A 15,286-nucleotide genomic window follows, 5' to 3' on the forward strand; every position below is an offset into this window, starting at 1 on the left:
CTCTCCCCTTTCCTCATTTCCAAATCCAACAAGCAGATTTGTCGACCACTATAGAGCAACGCAACCACCTCCACTCTCCTGCTAGCTCCACCACTCCGCCTACACTACCCCTTACTGCCCACCATCACCCTGCCTATGCAACCTCCTGCCTGCCACAGCTCCGCCTACTTTGATAAAAATTTTCTTATTTTCCTCTGGGCAGCAGGGGCCCGCCACCCGCTACCCCGCCCCCGTCCACCCCGCCTCCGCATGGGCGGACGGGGTACCCCGCACCACACATGCCGGGACGGGGTCCCCTACCCCGCATGAAATACACTAAGCGGGGGCGGGGGGCGGGCAGGGCTCAACCCCGCCCCGCTTTTCCCCCGCCCCGCTTTTTATATTTATATTTATAAATATATAATTTTATTTTACAAATTGTATATATATATATATATAAATATATATTACAATTTGTTAGACTCTGTTAAGTCCCACATTGCTCAAGTAAGACTCTTGTATGGGCTTAGAGTTCTATATAAAGGAGGCCTAAGGTGCCCATGGCATATGCAATCTTGTGATGCACAAGTCTCACTCTCTTGTGACTCTTGTAAACAAGTCTAACAAATTTAAAAATTAGTAACATAATTTTTATGTTATTAGTTTTTAAATTATTATTATATATATAAGTTTTAATTTACAATTTAATTATATAAAAATTTGGGTCTAAAAATATTTTTAGACACAAAATTTTTTTTTAAGCCCATTGAAATATGGGATTCTTGAAGTGGGGGCGGGCGTATGGGGTGTTCACCCCGTCCCCGTGAGGCGGGGGCGGGGCCGATGAAATTTTCATCTTCCGTATATGCGGGGGCGGGGTGTGGGGAAGGGGTGCCCCCGCCCCCACATCTGTGGGTAGCACCCCTAGAAAATAGTTGTAGAATACAACATAGAGGAACAATCATGGTCTTAAGACTTAATTCCATGTGATTGAACTAATTTTTGGGTACCAATGGCTGTTGTCGGTAAACTCTTGACTAATCAATAAACAGAGATACTTTTTTCTTTATCAGTAAACAAGGTTGTATTGATAATAAGGATAGGCAAGAGCCCAAGTACATGAGAGATATACAAGAGCAACGCCTAGGTGAGATGTTCCACTGATACAAGAAATTCGTGAAAGTTCATGCCATTAAAATTAATTACAATCAACCAATGGCACAAGGTATTTTTTTTTATAAGTACCAATGGCACAAGGTATTAATAAAGAAAGTTCTAATCTCATCCATTAAATGCTCATGATCTTCATTTCTCTCGCTCCTCTCCCTTGAAAGATAGTACCATAGGCAAATCAAAGCCATCTTCCAAATTGCGGCAATCTGAGAAGTGCCTTGAAGGACTTTCCATGAAGCTAAGAAATTGATCACCCTTCTTGGCATCACCCAAGCTACACCTACCCTAGCAAAGATGTCATTCCACAAGGTTGGGCAATCTCAAAAAGTATTAGTAGATTAGCAACTGACTGCCCACTCTTTTTGCACAAACAACACCAATCCAAAACTATGATTCGGTGTTTCCTTAAGTTGTCTGTTGTGAGGATCTTCCCCAAGGAAGACATCCATATAAAAAAGGTTGCCTTTAGGGGGGCCTTTGTCTTCCAAATACTCTTCCACGAGATAAATTTGCATTTTGTGTATTCATGGATTGGTAGGAGAGGATGGTGAATTTTCCTTACACCAAGGGGCACCAAAAAAATTTATCTTCAACTCCCCCCTCATAGGAATACAGTATACTTGGTTATAGAATTTGGAGAAAGCGTCGACTTCCCAATTTTGTGTGGCTCTAAAAAATGTGGCATTCCATTGAGGAGTGCCGTTGGATTGATCCAGAAGGCTTGCAATCAAGGCTTCCTTCATTCTTGCTAGGCCATAGAATTCTAAATAAGCTTCCTTGAGTACCCTTTCGCCACACCATATGTCAAGCCAAAATTTGATTCTAGACACATCACCCATCTCAAAGCGGGTATAACTAAAGTATGTGTCCATTCTCTTCTAATGTGCTTCCAAAGCCCCACCCCATATGGTCCACTCACCTTATTCAAGTACCAACCACCCCATGCTCTACCGTACTTTGAATCTATGATGGTTCTCCACGAAGCTCCCCCCTTCTTGGTGATATCTCTATAGCCATTTGCCCAGCAATGCCTTCTTGAAATTTTTCAAATTTCGGATATCCAAACCTTCTTATGAAGTTGGGGAACAGGCTATGGCCCATTTTACCAAATGAAATTTTTTTATAATTAATAAAATTTATTGATCGTCATAATTAGGCATAGCCCGAGTACACAAGTAGTATACAATAGAGAAATTCCTAATTACAAACTATAGACAAAAAAGAAACATACAAGTCATAAAAACTATCCCCCTCAAATACAATAGCCTTAGCCCAAACTAACAAAGATTGCAAAAATAAGTCTCTAATCCCACCCAATGATCATTCTCTATTTTCAAAACATCTTCCATTCCTCTCATTCCATATACACCACATAAGACAAGGGCACCATCTTCCAAACAACTGATATTTGGCGATTTTCCCGTATTCCACTCCAACAAGCCAAATGACCACTCTCTTAGGCATCACCCAAGCAATGTCCAGCCTTATAAAAATTTCATCCCATAGAGCCTTTGCCACATCACTGTGGAGAAGAAGATGATCCATTGATTTGTCATTCCGTTTACACATAAAGCACCAATCCATTATGAAAAAACCACACTTCCTCAACTTGTCTATGGTCAGATTTTTCCATGAGACCAGCCAACCAAAGAAAGCAACTTTTAGAGGCACTTTGCTTTTCCAAATGTGCTTCCAAGGGAAGACAATGGAAGGATGAGAAAACATAACATTATATAAAAATCTCACTGTGAAATTATTGTTCCCTGGATGCATCCCAAGCAGTTTCTCCTCCATACCAGTCCAAATTCAAAGCATACAAGATGCTGTAAAAATCAGAAATGTTTCACTTCCCAGTCTTGAACTGCTCTGATAAATGATACATTCCACTGCAGCAGGTCATTCAAGGAAATCATAAAATCAGCAACAGAAGCTTCCTTATGCAATGCAATTTTGAAGAGAGAAGGATAAACCTCCTTTAAAGCAATGTCTCTGCACCAAACATCAACCCAAAACCTGACACTAGTACCATGCCCCACCACAAATCTGAAATTACGAATGAAATCCTCCCAGCCTTTCCTTATAAATTTCCATACGATCCACACACTTCATTAGAAATCCAACCTCCCCAAGTGCTCCCAAATTTAGCATCAACCACAATCATATCTTCCTTGGTGGTACCACCACAACCATTTCCCAAGCAAGGCCTTATTGAAAATAATCAACTTTCTAAGTCCCAACCCACCACAAGAAAGGGGTGTACAAATCTTGTCCATAGGATATTTTTATACATCATTCATTCCCCCCATAGGAAATCCTGCTGAAGTTTCTCCATATGGTGAGCCACCTTGGAGGGAAGTGGAAAATTGATAACATAAAGATTGGTAAAGTGGATAGGGTACTTTTAATAAGTGTGACACTATCACCTTCGGAAAAGTACATCATCTTCCAACTAGCGAGTTTCCGCTCCATTTTTCCTAGCACATCATTCCAAATTGATATCAATTTGTATGGAACACCCAATGGGAGGCCAAGATATTTCATTGGCAAATGAGATATCTTGGATCACTGGATGAAAGCCATACTTTCCACATTTTGAACATGCCCCACCAAAACTACATCCAATTTAAACAAGTTCCCCTTCAATCTTGAATCAGCTTTGAAGCATAGAAAAAGAGCCCTTAAGACTCGAATATGGTCATGGCTGGCCTCACAAAATTTTAGGGTATTGCCAGCGAATAAGAAATGAGATATATTGAGAGAACCAGTATTTGCCTCCCCTACTGAGACGTCAAATAAGAAACCACCCTCCACAACACCTAAGATCATTTTGCTAAATGCTAGCATTATGAAACCAAATAGCAATAGGGATAGAGAAACTTGCAATTGAGATGCAATGTTTGATCCATGAGCACCGTTTCACCCCAAAATACATCTGTCGAGCATAATAGTAAGAAGCTCCAATTGACTTGATCATAAACCATTTCCATATCTAGTTTGCAAAGAAGCCCTAACTCCCCAACTTGAGTTTACTATCCAAGCATTCATAGGCAATAAGTAATGAATCAAGTATTTGCCTCCCTTTACAAAGGCACTTTGGGGCTTTGATATTAACTTCTCCACCACCATGCTTAACCCATTCACCAAGACTTTTGAGATGATTCTGTACGTCCCACTAACCAAGCTAATGGGGCAATAATCCTTAACCACACCAGGTTTTTTTGGAATGAGAGCAATGAAGGTTGCATTGGGGCTTTTTTCAAACCTTCCATTTTCATGGAATTCTTCAAAAAAAAAAACCCCATGATATCACCTTTGATCATTTCCCAAAAATTCTGAAAAAAAAGGCCATAGAGAAGCCATCCATCCAGACTTGGGGCTTTATCACCTGCCATACTTTTAAACAATTTTCAAACCTCCATCTTTTCAAAAGGCCTTTCGAGCCATCCTACCTCTTGTGAGTTGATAGCATCAAAAGTAAGTCCATTTAGGTTTGGTTGCCAAGAAAATTGTTCTAAAAGCAAATCTTCATAGTAGTTGACAATATGATCTGTGATCTGTGATCTCAGGTTGGTTAGAGGTCTGCAATCTCAGGTTGTTCCTCCTGTGCAAATTAGCCACTTGGTGGAAGAACTTGGTACATTTATCCCCCTCCTTCAACCAAAAGGCTCTTGATTTTTGTATCCAAGTTTATCTCTTCCAAAAGAGAAAGCCTCTGAAGTTCCACAGATGCTTGAGTTTTACGAACCCTTTCCACTTCTATCAGTTCCCTTTCCTCCACCACACCCTCCAATCCCTTAAGTTCCTCCAAGAGTGAGTTCTTCTAAGCTTCCACATTGCCAAAAACTTGTTCATTCCAGCTCTTAAGTCTTTCTTCAGTGCCTTCAGTTTGCATGCCATGATCTTGGATTTCCTTGGAATTGATCAAAAGTCCACCATTGTTTGACCCTATCAATGAAGCCCTCTAATTTCAACCACCGATTCTCAAATTTGAAGAAGTACCATGGGCCTTCCTGTATAAGTCCACAATCAAGAAGGAAGGAAAATGTTCTTAACACAATCTAGGAAGTCACTTTTGAATAAGATTCAGATAATGTGTTTCCAAATGGTCTTTGAAACCACTACATGCAATCCTAGCATAGTGTTAAATCTCCTTTTCTTTGTGGAGGACCCATTTCGAAGTTTGGCTATCACTAGGGTGTAAGAAATTCAAAGGGGTAGGTGCCTCCAAGAATTCCTCGTCCATGGGACTTGACTAAAGTAATAATGGACCATCTTCCTTCTCTAGCTCAGGACTCAACACCTACCAGTGCTCCCTTTCAGCCGCCATCAAAATCATACATAACCATTGCACCCATGGAAGTTTCAACCCCTGCTATGACCACATCACAATCCACGTCTTCATTAGAAGCCTTACCCCTAAAGCCTTCTTCTAATGGAAGTTTCAACCCATTCTAAGGAGACACAAGTGAGTTCTCATTGTCATTGGCCTCGATTTCATCTACAATTTATACCTCAAAAACAAGTACAACTTCCTCGGTTATTGCTGGTGCCATCACCACCACTATGTATAGGCCAAGATGTCATCCTTCGTCGATCCTTTTTGTGCTGTCCCCGTCTGATGATTCATCGGCTCCAATTTCAATTTCGTGATTGTGGAGGAAGACCTGACTTTGAAGGAATGGAACAAGGTTTTTTTTTTTTTTACCCTCCAACACTAGGTTGGATGGCCTGAAACCAAATGGCCTTTCATCTAACCTTTTTCAGCCCGTGAGATCCAAGGCCCATGATTCCTTCTTTCATTTGCTCCCGAGCCTAATCCACAGCCCACCAGCCCCATACCCTTGTTTACCTTTCAAATAAAGCCACTAACCATCTCCCTCAAATGCATCATCTACTTTTTTAGGCTATCTAAAGTCATCTGCTCTGCACCATGACATTAAGCAGAGCATCCCCTCCCTTCTTCCATATGTTTTGTTGGCTGGCAGCACATTAGACTACCATGTCTGACACGTCTCCTTAAATGTAACACCTTGCTGCTTTGAAATGTCCATATTTCTCTTAGAGCTCTAAGACAACTACCCATTTCTTCTTGGTGCTTTATCTAGCCTGCAATGGACTTCTTCAATGGCAAAAACAAGGCATGGAGTCAGGACAACCTCTGTGTATGTCTTGACCAAGCCTTCCGCCGAAGTTTTCTGTTTGATAGTTCCAACCCCTTACAATTCCTTCAAGCCAATTTTTATGTCAAATCTCACATAACCGAGACTTTTTTTTTTATGTAAGTAATAAACAGACGTTTAAAAACCTAAACAAGACAAGATCATTAGAATTGATCAAGTCTGTCTACCAAAAGGGCAGCAAAGAATAGCAAAGCAACAACCAATAGGATCTAGGCCACTTTGAGCCCGTTTGAGGTGAGCCCAAGCCCACATTTCATATATAAAATCTCAACCTAAGTTCAACCAAAGACTAATATCTGCGTAAGCACAGTTACTGAACTTAACCCAGATGTTGAAATGAGCGGTCATACTCCAATTTGGCCCAAATTTAGCACCATATGTCTGCCAAATAAATATCAGTCCTAAGGAGTTGGAAAGGTCTATCTTCTTTGACGTGGGTTAGAGGTAGAGGTCAAGGGTCTTGTGGTTCAGAGGGGAATAAAAACACTAAATTTTTTCCCTAGGTGGCAAATTCTCATCAAAGAAATTATTTAGTGGATTCTTTAGTTATTAAGGGTCTATAGTTTTTGAATCTACAAAGATAAGGGAGAACATGATATAATTCTACAAGAGCCTGTATTCTGAACAATTTTCATGGTGACCAAAATTGGATGGCCTTTCATTCCCATTTATTGATGCGGATAAGAGATCAGTTGGAAAGGGAGTTTAAAAAAAATGAGATGTGGTGGCCAGTGAGGTGAATGGTGACAAGACTCTGGTTCCTAAGTTTCACTATGACTTTCTTTCCAGTAGTAAGTAGGACGATGAATGCTACAGTGGATAGAGAATCCATTATGTCCATTGTTGTTTGTGGGTTAATGCAGGCCAAGGAAACGAGCCAATTAAAAAAAATATAGGCCTAGTTGTCATTTCTGATACCCAAGGAAACCAGAGATGCAGAGTAATGTTGAACAAGAGAAAAAAACAATCCAACCATGTTTGGCAAGAGAAGTGAGAACAAGAAAAGAAAATTGGCAAAGATTCAAATTCCAAACAAGGCCAAAGTTTATAGCAGAGCAAGTCCATCAATTGGATGTTTGACAGAGAGAAACAGTTTCTAAATGCCAAACAAAATGTAATTCAAGGGCTCCCATATTATATAGCGTAGGTATATCAATTACTTTCACTGTAATTTTGGAGATTACATCACACTCCACAAGTGGGGTCCATTTAATTCAACTCTGCTTTTATGGCAAATAAACTATTTTACTTTCCCCTCTTTAATCAATCCAGGATAACTTTAAATGAGGAAGGCACCAATTTATGTCCACCATACTTCGTATAATTGCCAGCACACTTGTCATGCTACAATCTTCAGATTCTAAAGTGCAAATCTCTAATTTTATTTCTAACCTTCTCTTTTTACTCACACCCACTAGGAAAGGACACCATGAGACATTTTTAACTCGCATCCCCCAAAAGAAATGCGGAAATAAAAGAACAAATAATAATAATAATAATAATAATAATAGAAGTCCTCCAAGAAAATGCAGCACTGTCTTACATCTAGTGAGAATGATTAAACCCCCCTAGTGCTCAGAAATAATAGAGAGAAGCAAAGAGTTAATGAGGAACTCCAAAACAAATGCAAAGAGGGGTACATGTTTCTTCTACAAGTGTTACCATTTTTACAAAAATGTACCTGTTTATGGACTCTATTGAAGCTGCTACATTATCTCGTAGGTGACGAAAGCAGTGTAAACCTGTAAGCTCATCCCCATCCTATCAAACATAAAGAAAATCAATAAGAAACCTGAGTGGTGGTTCAATAGATTCTCGTCTCCTTTCTAGCAATGTGACAAAAGGTATTATTGATTTTTAACCATAAAGAGCAAGTGACACTTAAAAGCAATTGTGGGGAAGAACAAATGCATAAGAGATTCTAAAATAAGATTAAAAGAACTGAGAATCAACCTAAATAGAGCCACCTAAACTAAAATGCAACAGGAGGAAATAGGGATGTAACTTGTTCTTCTTTTTTATACCTCTAAATGCTCTTGTTTCTTTCAAGTTGCAATGCGGTCATTATTAATTGGGAAATAGTTACAAATAAAAATTAGATGCAGTGTACTCATAGATATCAAAATCAAATTCAACCCCCAGCTCTTCAACTTCAGTCTTCCCCAACTCTAGACATTCCTCCAACATAGCCATTCAACTTCAGTGGCATAGCTGCCAATACAAATTTTTCCACCTCTATTTGAACCATGAATGATATATCTACCCTTCCACCCTAAGAACTCTAGGGCCAAAAAGACTTACCTGTAACTCATTTACTTAAACATGTTGTAGAAAGCTCCATAAAAACATGGCATTACGATCCTCCATCACAGCCACAACTTGAGACCATAAAAAAAAATTAATTCTTGATCTAGGAAGTTAAAATCTTGTGAAAGATTCAAGTCCACAGACATAATTCAATAGAAAATAACCCTCGCCAATTGAAATATATACTGTTACCCCTGAGCCCTAAAGCTCCAAAATCTGGAGTAGGCTTTTGAATTAAGCCCACAGGCCAACTATCTTCTACATGTGTTCAAATATGGGGTATGTGGGGTAGTTGGTGTTCATTACAATGCACCTATGATGGAATGCTTGATCAAGCCATTCCATCATAGGTGGCACGGCTTATGTCCCATACTTCTGGCTAGGGTAGGCTCTAATATCTTTTATAATGACCGAAAAAAGGTCTCAGACACCTATTGGCCCATGGTCCAAAGAGATTAGTCATGTTACAATTGGAGTCAATTGGAACCCTTATAAAAGGCAAGGACTTCTCCTTCCCAAGCAAAGCATGGTTCCAATCACCTCCTTTTTATACTCAATATGTGGTATTACATTTCTGCTATTACCTGTATCAAGCAACTCAGAGCTTTGGGGTTCTTCATTGCCACTTTGTTTTGATTAGGGCTATCTGCCCAGCCTGAGAAAAAACCTTTTCTTTCCACCCCTCCATCTTATAATCCTCATTGTTGAGGATGTTATGATGTTTGATGTTTCTTCAAAATGAGTCCATAAGGTTTAGATGTTTCTGATAATGAAGAACTTGATACAGCAAATAGCAGAAACTTGGAATAAAGTGTTACAGAATATAGGTTTCATGCATGAATTAAAAAAAGAGCAATATGTCCAATGCAATTGGTAAAAGGTCCAATTCTTGGCCCTTATGAACTAGTAACAAACCCTCCCTCCTCTGTCTATTTACGTTAATTGGGACTCCCAGCAATTGGAATGACAGAACAAATGGAAGTAGAAAAGTCGACCATAATTATCATTAACATTATGATAAACAAGGGGCAACAAAAAAATAATACACCTACAACCTTCAGAATGGACATCAATTGAAGTTATATAAAATGAACATCCCATATGGGGGGCAAAAAAAAACTAAAAGCATTACATAAAATTGAGAGCATACCAGCAAATGCTGCAAATCATCAGTGATGTCCAAAGCTCCAGCACAATCTGCAGATGCAACAAGCTGTATGACAGAAAAATAAATCATTTATAGCATATTTACAACCACCAATAAAACTTTTTTTGTGAAGTAAAATAAAATCATATTGCTAGAAATGTAGGCATAACCCAACCTTCAATAAAACTACTGCCTATTATTCAAATGAAAGAATCTTTACCTGATTCATCAAAGATACAAATCTTTTTTCTTTTTTTATAAGTAAAGGGAAATCAAGTTAGGACACGGTAATTTCATCATCAGCGTGTGTGTGCATGTGTATATATATGTATCAGACCATATGTCATATAGGATTATCTGTGGAATAAATGCATTGTTCATACACGAAAACTCCATAAAGAAGCGCCAGTAGATCGAATTCTAAGGGAGATTGTGGGTGGAGATGAATGTACTACCTATCATTTTGTAAAATGTGTAGAACATGGGAAAGAAACGCATAACTGAGGGTCCACAACATTAAACATATTTCAAGAAATTGAATCTGGGCACCATTAAACTACTCAAAATCACATTGTTCTAATATTTTCCAGATAGAAACAAGGAGTCACCAGTTTTCGTGCTGTGCTGTTTTTAGATGTAGTTCATTGAGAAACTCATTCTCAACATAAATTTTTCTGCTTTTTTTTATAAGCAACAATAAATTATGCTTCTAATCATTCGCAGGGATAAAAGGCTGTGTTGGTGCCTACCATTAGGCACCGACATGATTAAGAAGGTATAATATATTCATGGTTGCTCCTTCATGGCCGGTTTTACCAGAATTCGGCACAAAATTGGACCGGTGGTCTCTTCTATGTGTTGAGTTCCTACTTTCATGGTGGCAAGTAGCAAATGCTTCAGTAAGAAGCAATAAGAAAATTTGTAAAATTTGTATCTACCCATGTTTAAAAACAAGACACGTGCATCCATGAAAGCTGAAAGCAAGGAAACAAGAAAGCTATGCATTTTAATTCTCTCTAAAGTGGCAAAAAGAGAACCCTGAGTACCAATTTAAGAGCCGACAGAGCCTGGTTGACGTATAATATAAGCCTTAATTTCTGCTGAAGAGCCAACAAGTTGTTCCTTGTGGCATTCAAGTCCTGAATCTGCCTGGCGGAATCCACCAAATCCACATCCAAGAGCCTTATCGTCTCCTTCAACTCCAAAATCTGACTACAACCTTCCACGATCTTCACATTCAAGTCCTGCAGCTGCCCCTGAGCCTCAAAGAAGGAATTGGACCGCAGAGAGATCTCCTTCACTAGGTGCAACTCCACCACGTCCAGGTAGTGCGACAGCTTCTCCTGCAGCACCAAGTTCTCCGTCACGTTTGAAAACGGACACGCAGCGCGGAACGTGGCCCCGTCCTCCAACGCGAAATCCTCCTTGAAGTACAGGGCCGGAACTTCTCGCAGGCACGCGACGAGAGCTTCGCCTTGGCCGCCGATGTTCTCCAAATCCACATTCTCTTTGTTCGCGTGGTTTAGGATGTCCTCGAATCGGTGATAGGACTCCGAAATCAAAGCCAAATAGCTCTGGAAATCGGATCGTGAAACGTCGGATGAGGAGATCAAGGGCGCGAACTCGGGAGGGGCGACGTTGGTGGAGGAGGATGAGGACCACCACCAATCTGATTTGCCCACGTGAGGGTTGTTGAGGATGGATGAAAAGCTCTGGCTACTAGCATCTGAATTCGATTTCGTCAAGGAGGAGGAGATGACGTTACTGGCATGGGTGGGAGATTCTTCAATTGGCGGGGACCTTCCCGATTGGGAAGGCTGCGAATCCATATTCAAGATCTTAGAAGCATTTAGACTTAGAGCATCAAAAACTTCAAAGAGAGATCAAAAAACCCTAGAGAAACAAGCCTCAAGAAATGCGATCTAGAACTTGATGGATCCACGTGAGTATCGTGCTCTCAGGCAGTTTGTGACGATGGAAAAAGGGAATTTGGATCTACAGAGAGATAACGGAGACAAATGGAGAGAAAGGAGAGAGACAACAATGGCGAACGGCAAGTCGGTGACCAGACCGGAGCTACTACCGCATTTGACAGAGTATGATGCCTATGCCTAGACGCACACTCCGCAGTTGGATTACGGCAATTTGCTTTGGTCTAATGTAACGCGTTGCAGTCCAGCCTTGCACTGATTCCACCTTCCAATGATAAACTGACAGCTCGGATTTCTACTAAATCGAAATAGGGTACGCACGCACGCACGCACGTAATCACCCCCTCGCTCCCTCTCACTTTCCACTCACCATCTTGCGATATCTCTCTTTCTCCTCTCCCTAATAAGACTGTCTCATACGTCCGCTAGTCGTCGCTATAGGTTTCCAGTTTGGTAAATCTTCGCTTTTACCTATTTGTTTTTCGGAAAGGGTAGGGAAGGTGGTAGATACCCTTATATCAAGTATTTTTTTAGTAAAAAATAGCAATGAACGACATTGTGATTGGAGTGATAAACTTCAAAAGAACTATAAATAATATATAGTACTAAAGTTGAGATAAAATTTATAAGTTTTATTAAAGTTGTGGGCTCCACCTTGTGGTAGCCATGGGTCATTAGAGTTCTTTTTTAAATATTTGGTATTTTTTTAGTTTTTAATATTATTTTAATTAAATAAGTGACCAAAATTTAGGCCAAGAGTGAAATTTTTTATAGTTGGTATGTTTGACAAAATTTGGAAAAATAGAAAATCACAGAGGGAAAATCACTAAAGAGCATAATGAAAATCACTCGAGCCAAACAAGTACTAAGGATGCATTTGGGAATATAAGTATTTTCAAGTATTTTAAGATATTTTCATGTATATCTAGATTTTTCATTTCCAAACATACTCAAATATGAAAACATTCTCAATTTTAAATTTTTAACTTTTTCATCTAATCATTAACTAATCATTAACTAATCATTACAGTTTTCTCAAACTCTCAAACGAAACACAAAAAATAATTCAACTTTTTTCAAATTTTAAAACAAAACTAATATTCAAAAATTATATTCAAACAATTTTTTAAATTTATAATATTTTTATTCAATTTTTTTCTCTCTTTTCACAAAACTCAATAAACCATATTAATATTTCATTACTATTCACAGATATTATGATATATCTAAGTATTTAAACGAGCCCTAACTCTCTCGTCTCCTCTTCCCCCTCTCCCTTCTTTTTCCCTATCTTCTCTACTTAAGCTCTCCACCTATAACAACCCACTCATTTTTCTCTCTAATGGTCAGAGTCTCGCTCTATGTGTTGATCTTTAATTGCGTGTTTTTAGATATATCAAGTAATTTCTAAAGCGAGTCTAATATTTTAAAGCCCTTGTATATTTTAAATGTTATGAAAATATTTATATGGAGTATTTCTAGTATTATTGGATCAAGCTTGATTTTAAGTAAGACAATTATAATATTTTTTAGAGCTCCAAAAATATAATAATTGTAAACAAACATTTTATCTAAATGATTTTAGTTATTTAAAAATATTATGAAATTTTAATTATGTTAAAAACTCTAATTAATTAGATAGTTTTATTCTCTTAAAAGATATTTAGTAAAACGTCAAAATTTATTTAATGATGAAAGAATATTATTTTATAAACTAAAATTGATTTTAAATTTATGATATAATATTCTATCTTAATTCTTCTCAATGTATTTAGTTAAATCAATATTTAAATCATCACCATTGGATCTAGGTTAGGGATACTAGATGAAGGGTTAGGATTAAATACCTAAAAGGGAAACCCTAGCCCCTCATTCCCCCACTTTCTCTTTCTCTTCTCCCTCCCTTTAGCTCACCCGATGGCCTCCCCCTCCCGTCACCTGATTCTCTCTCCCAACCACATTAGCATTGTTGCAGCTCGTCACCAACCACCACGACTAGCTTCCCTTTTTCCAGCGACTACCTAACTATTAGACCCAAGCCACCACAGCCCCTCTCCCTCTCCCGCAGTTCTCCTCTCTCGAAATGGGTTTCACACAGATTTACCCCTTCAACCACGATGTCTCCATTGTACGCTAGCCCCCAGCCCTGCTGGTAGCTTGCCCTTTCATTAGCAACCACCCCTAGCCACCCTCATGCCCAGTCGAAGCCCCTTAGCTCTTCCCTCCCTCACACGCGCCACTTCTCTACACGAGTTCTCCACGTCGCATGGCCAACACCGCCGTAGCCCCACCACTTCGACAGCATCACAAGCACCCCCTGGCCACCCTCTTCCTCCCTCAACTGTCCATGCCCCTGATCTGGCCTTCCCTTCAAGCAGCTCCCCTTCTCCATTTCAGATCCATTGTACACAGCTTAGATTCATCGTGCTTCACCCCTCACTGCCACCACAAGGCCACCATGAGCATCCCCATGGCCACCCATTCTAGATCCATCAACCCGCATGCCCAAACAACTCCAACCACTATGAAAAGTCACTATGCACGGCCTTCCACTACCACTCATGGCCTTAGCCCCACTTCTCAACCACCTCATGACTTTAGCCACCTCACAAAGCGTAGATCCACACGCCAAAGCCTAGATCTAGTCGAGAAACCCTAGATTCGACCTTCTAAAGTAGCCTTGTTCCAAGTTCATGGCAATGACCACGATGGAGCAGTTACCGCCCAAGGTAGTGGCTTCTAACACCACTAGCCTTACTGGACGTTGAGTAATGTACGAGTTATCCTGACAATGGTTTCCATCCGACACGTATATGAATGGATTGCATGAAATGAGTATAGCATGGAGTCTACGTAAGTATTATGTTCATACTCTTCTAGAGTTTTTTAAAATGATATAAAATGAAAATGAAATGTTTTTCCTTTACGATACTTTACGAAATGACATGAACGATACTTTACGAAAGTATGCTAAGTATAACATTTAAAACTATACGAATGTAATGGCCTTTCTTGGCAACACCTATTTATGCACCCCAAGTAATAATTGTATGCATGTGAATAGATGTTATACGTAGTATGTGTTGTATTTATTTTCATGAAATGAAATGTGAGGCTTATGCCTTGTTCTTTAAGCGATTCTTTAAATAATACGAAGAAAGTGTTTTAAATGTTCCAATGAATTGATGCTTTAAGGATGCCATGAACTGATATTTTAAATAATGCCTTGAAAGATGATGTTTAAGCTCGTGCTTTTAACTGACGTTTATGAATGAATTGACTGAAAGAATAAAAAGGAAAGGAATGAAAGAAATGACTAAATGAATGAATGCTGGTTGTTAGACTCAACTGAGATCAACTCAGTTCAGTCTAATTTTAAACTGAGTCTAACATCCAAACACTCAATTCTCAAATTACTAAACTCATCTCAACTCAAAATCTCTTTACATGTGGAACCCACAATATTTTTCAACTTAGCACCTCTTTATACGTGGGAACAACCTTTTTCAACTTCCTATCAATATCTTTAAACTCATCTTAACATCCAAACACATCTAAACTCATCTTAA

At 39.2% G+C, this 15,286-nt stretch overlaps 1 protein-coding gene across 3 annotated transcripts in view; it reads right to left on the minus strand.

The window, feature by feature from the left end:
- The window catches only part of LOC122277377 (vacuolar protein sorting-associated protein 54, chloroplastic), a 33,379-nt gene extending 21,334 nt beyond the window's left edge, over positions 1 to 12,045 (minus strand). Inside the window, exons 1-3 of one of the 3 annotated variants that reach the window (XM_043087342.1) lie at positions 10,833 to 12,019; positions 9,790 to 9,852; positions 8,014 to 8,093 (exon numbers count right to left, since the gene is read on the minus strand). In XM_043087342.1, coding sequence (XP_042943276.1) covers positions 8,014 to 8,093; positions 9,790 to 9,852; positions 10,833 to 11,615 — 926 coding nt within the window. In that variant the 5' untranslated portion in view covers positions 11,616 to 12,019. Of the gene's footprint in view, positions 1 to 8,013; positions 8,094 to 9,789; positions 9,853 to 10,832 lie in introns of all 3 variants that reach the window. The other 2 variants (XM_043087343.1, XM_043087344.1) reach the window with 2 other exon arrangements.
- Between the last annotated feature and the right edge of the window lie 3,241 nt (positions 12,046 to 15,286).

This window comes from Carya illinoinensis, chromosome 9 (assembly GCF_018687715.1).
Source record: "Carya illinoinensis cultivar Pawnee chromosome 9, C.illinoinensisPawnee_v1, whole genome shotgun sequence".
In the NCBI taxonomy this organism is placed as follows: domain Eukaryota; kingdom Viridiplantae; phylum Streptophyta; class Magnoliopsida; order Fagales; family Juglandaceae; genus Carya; species Carya illinoinensis.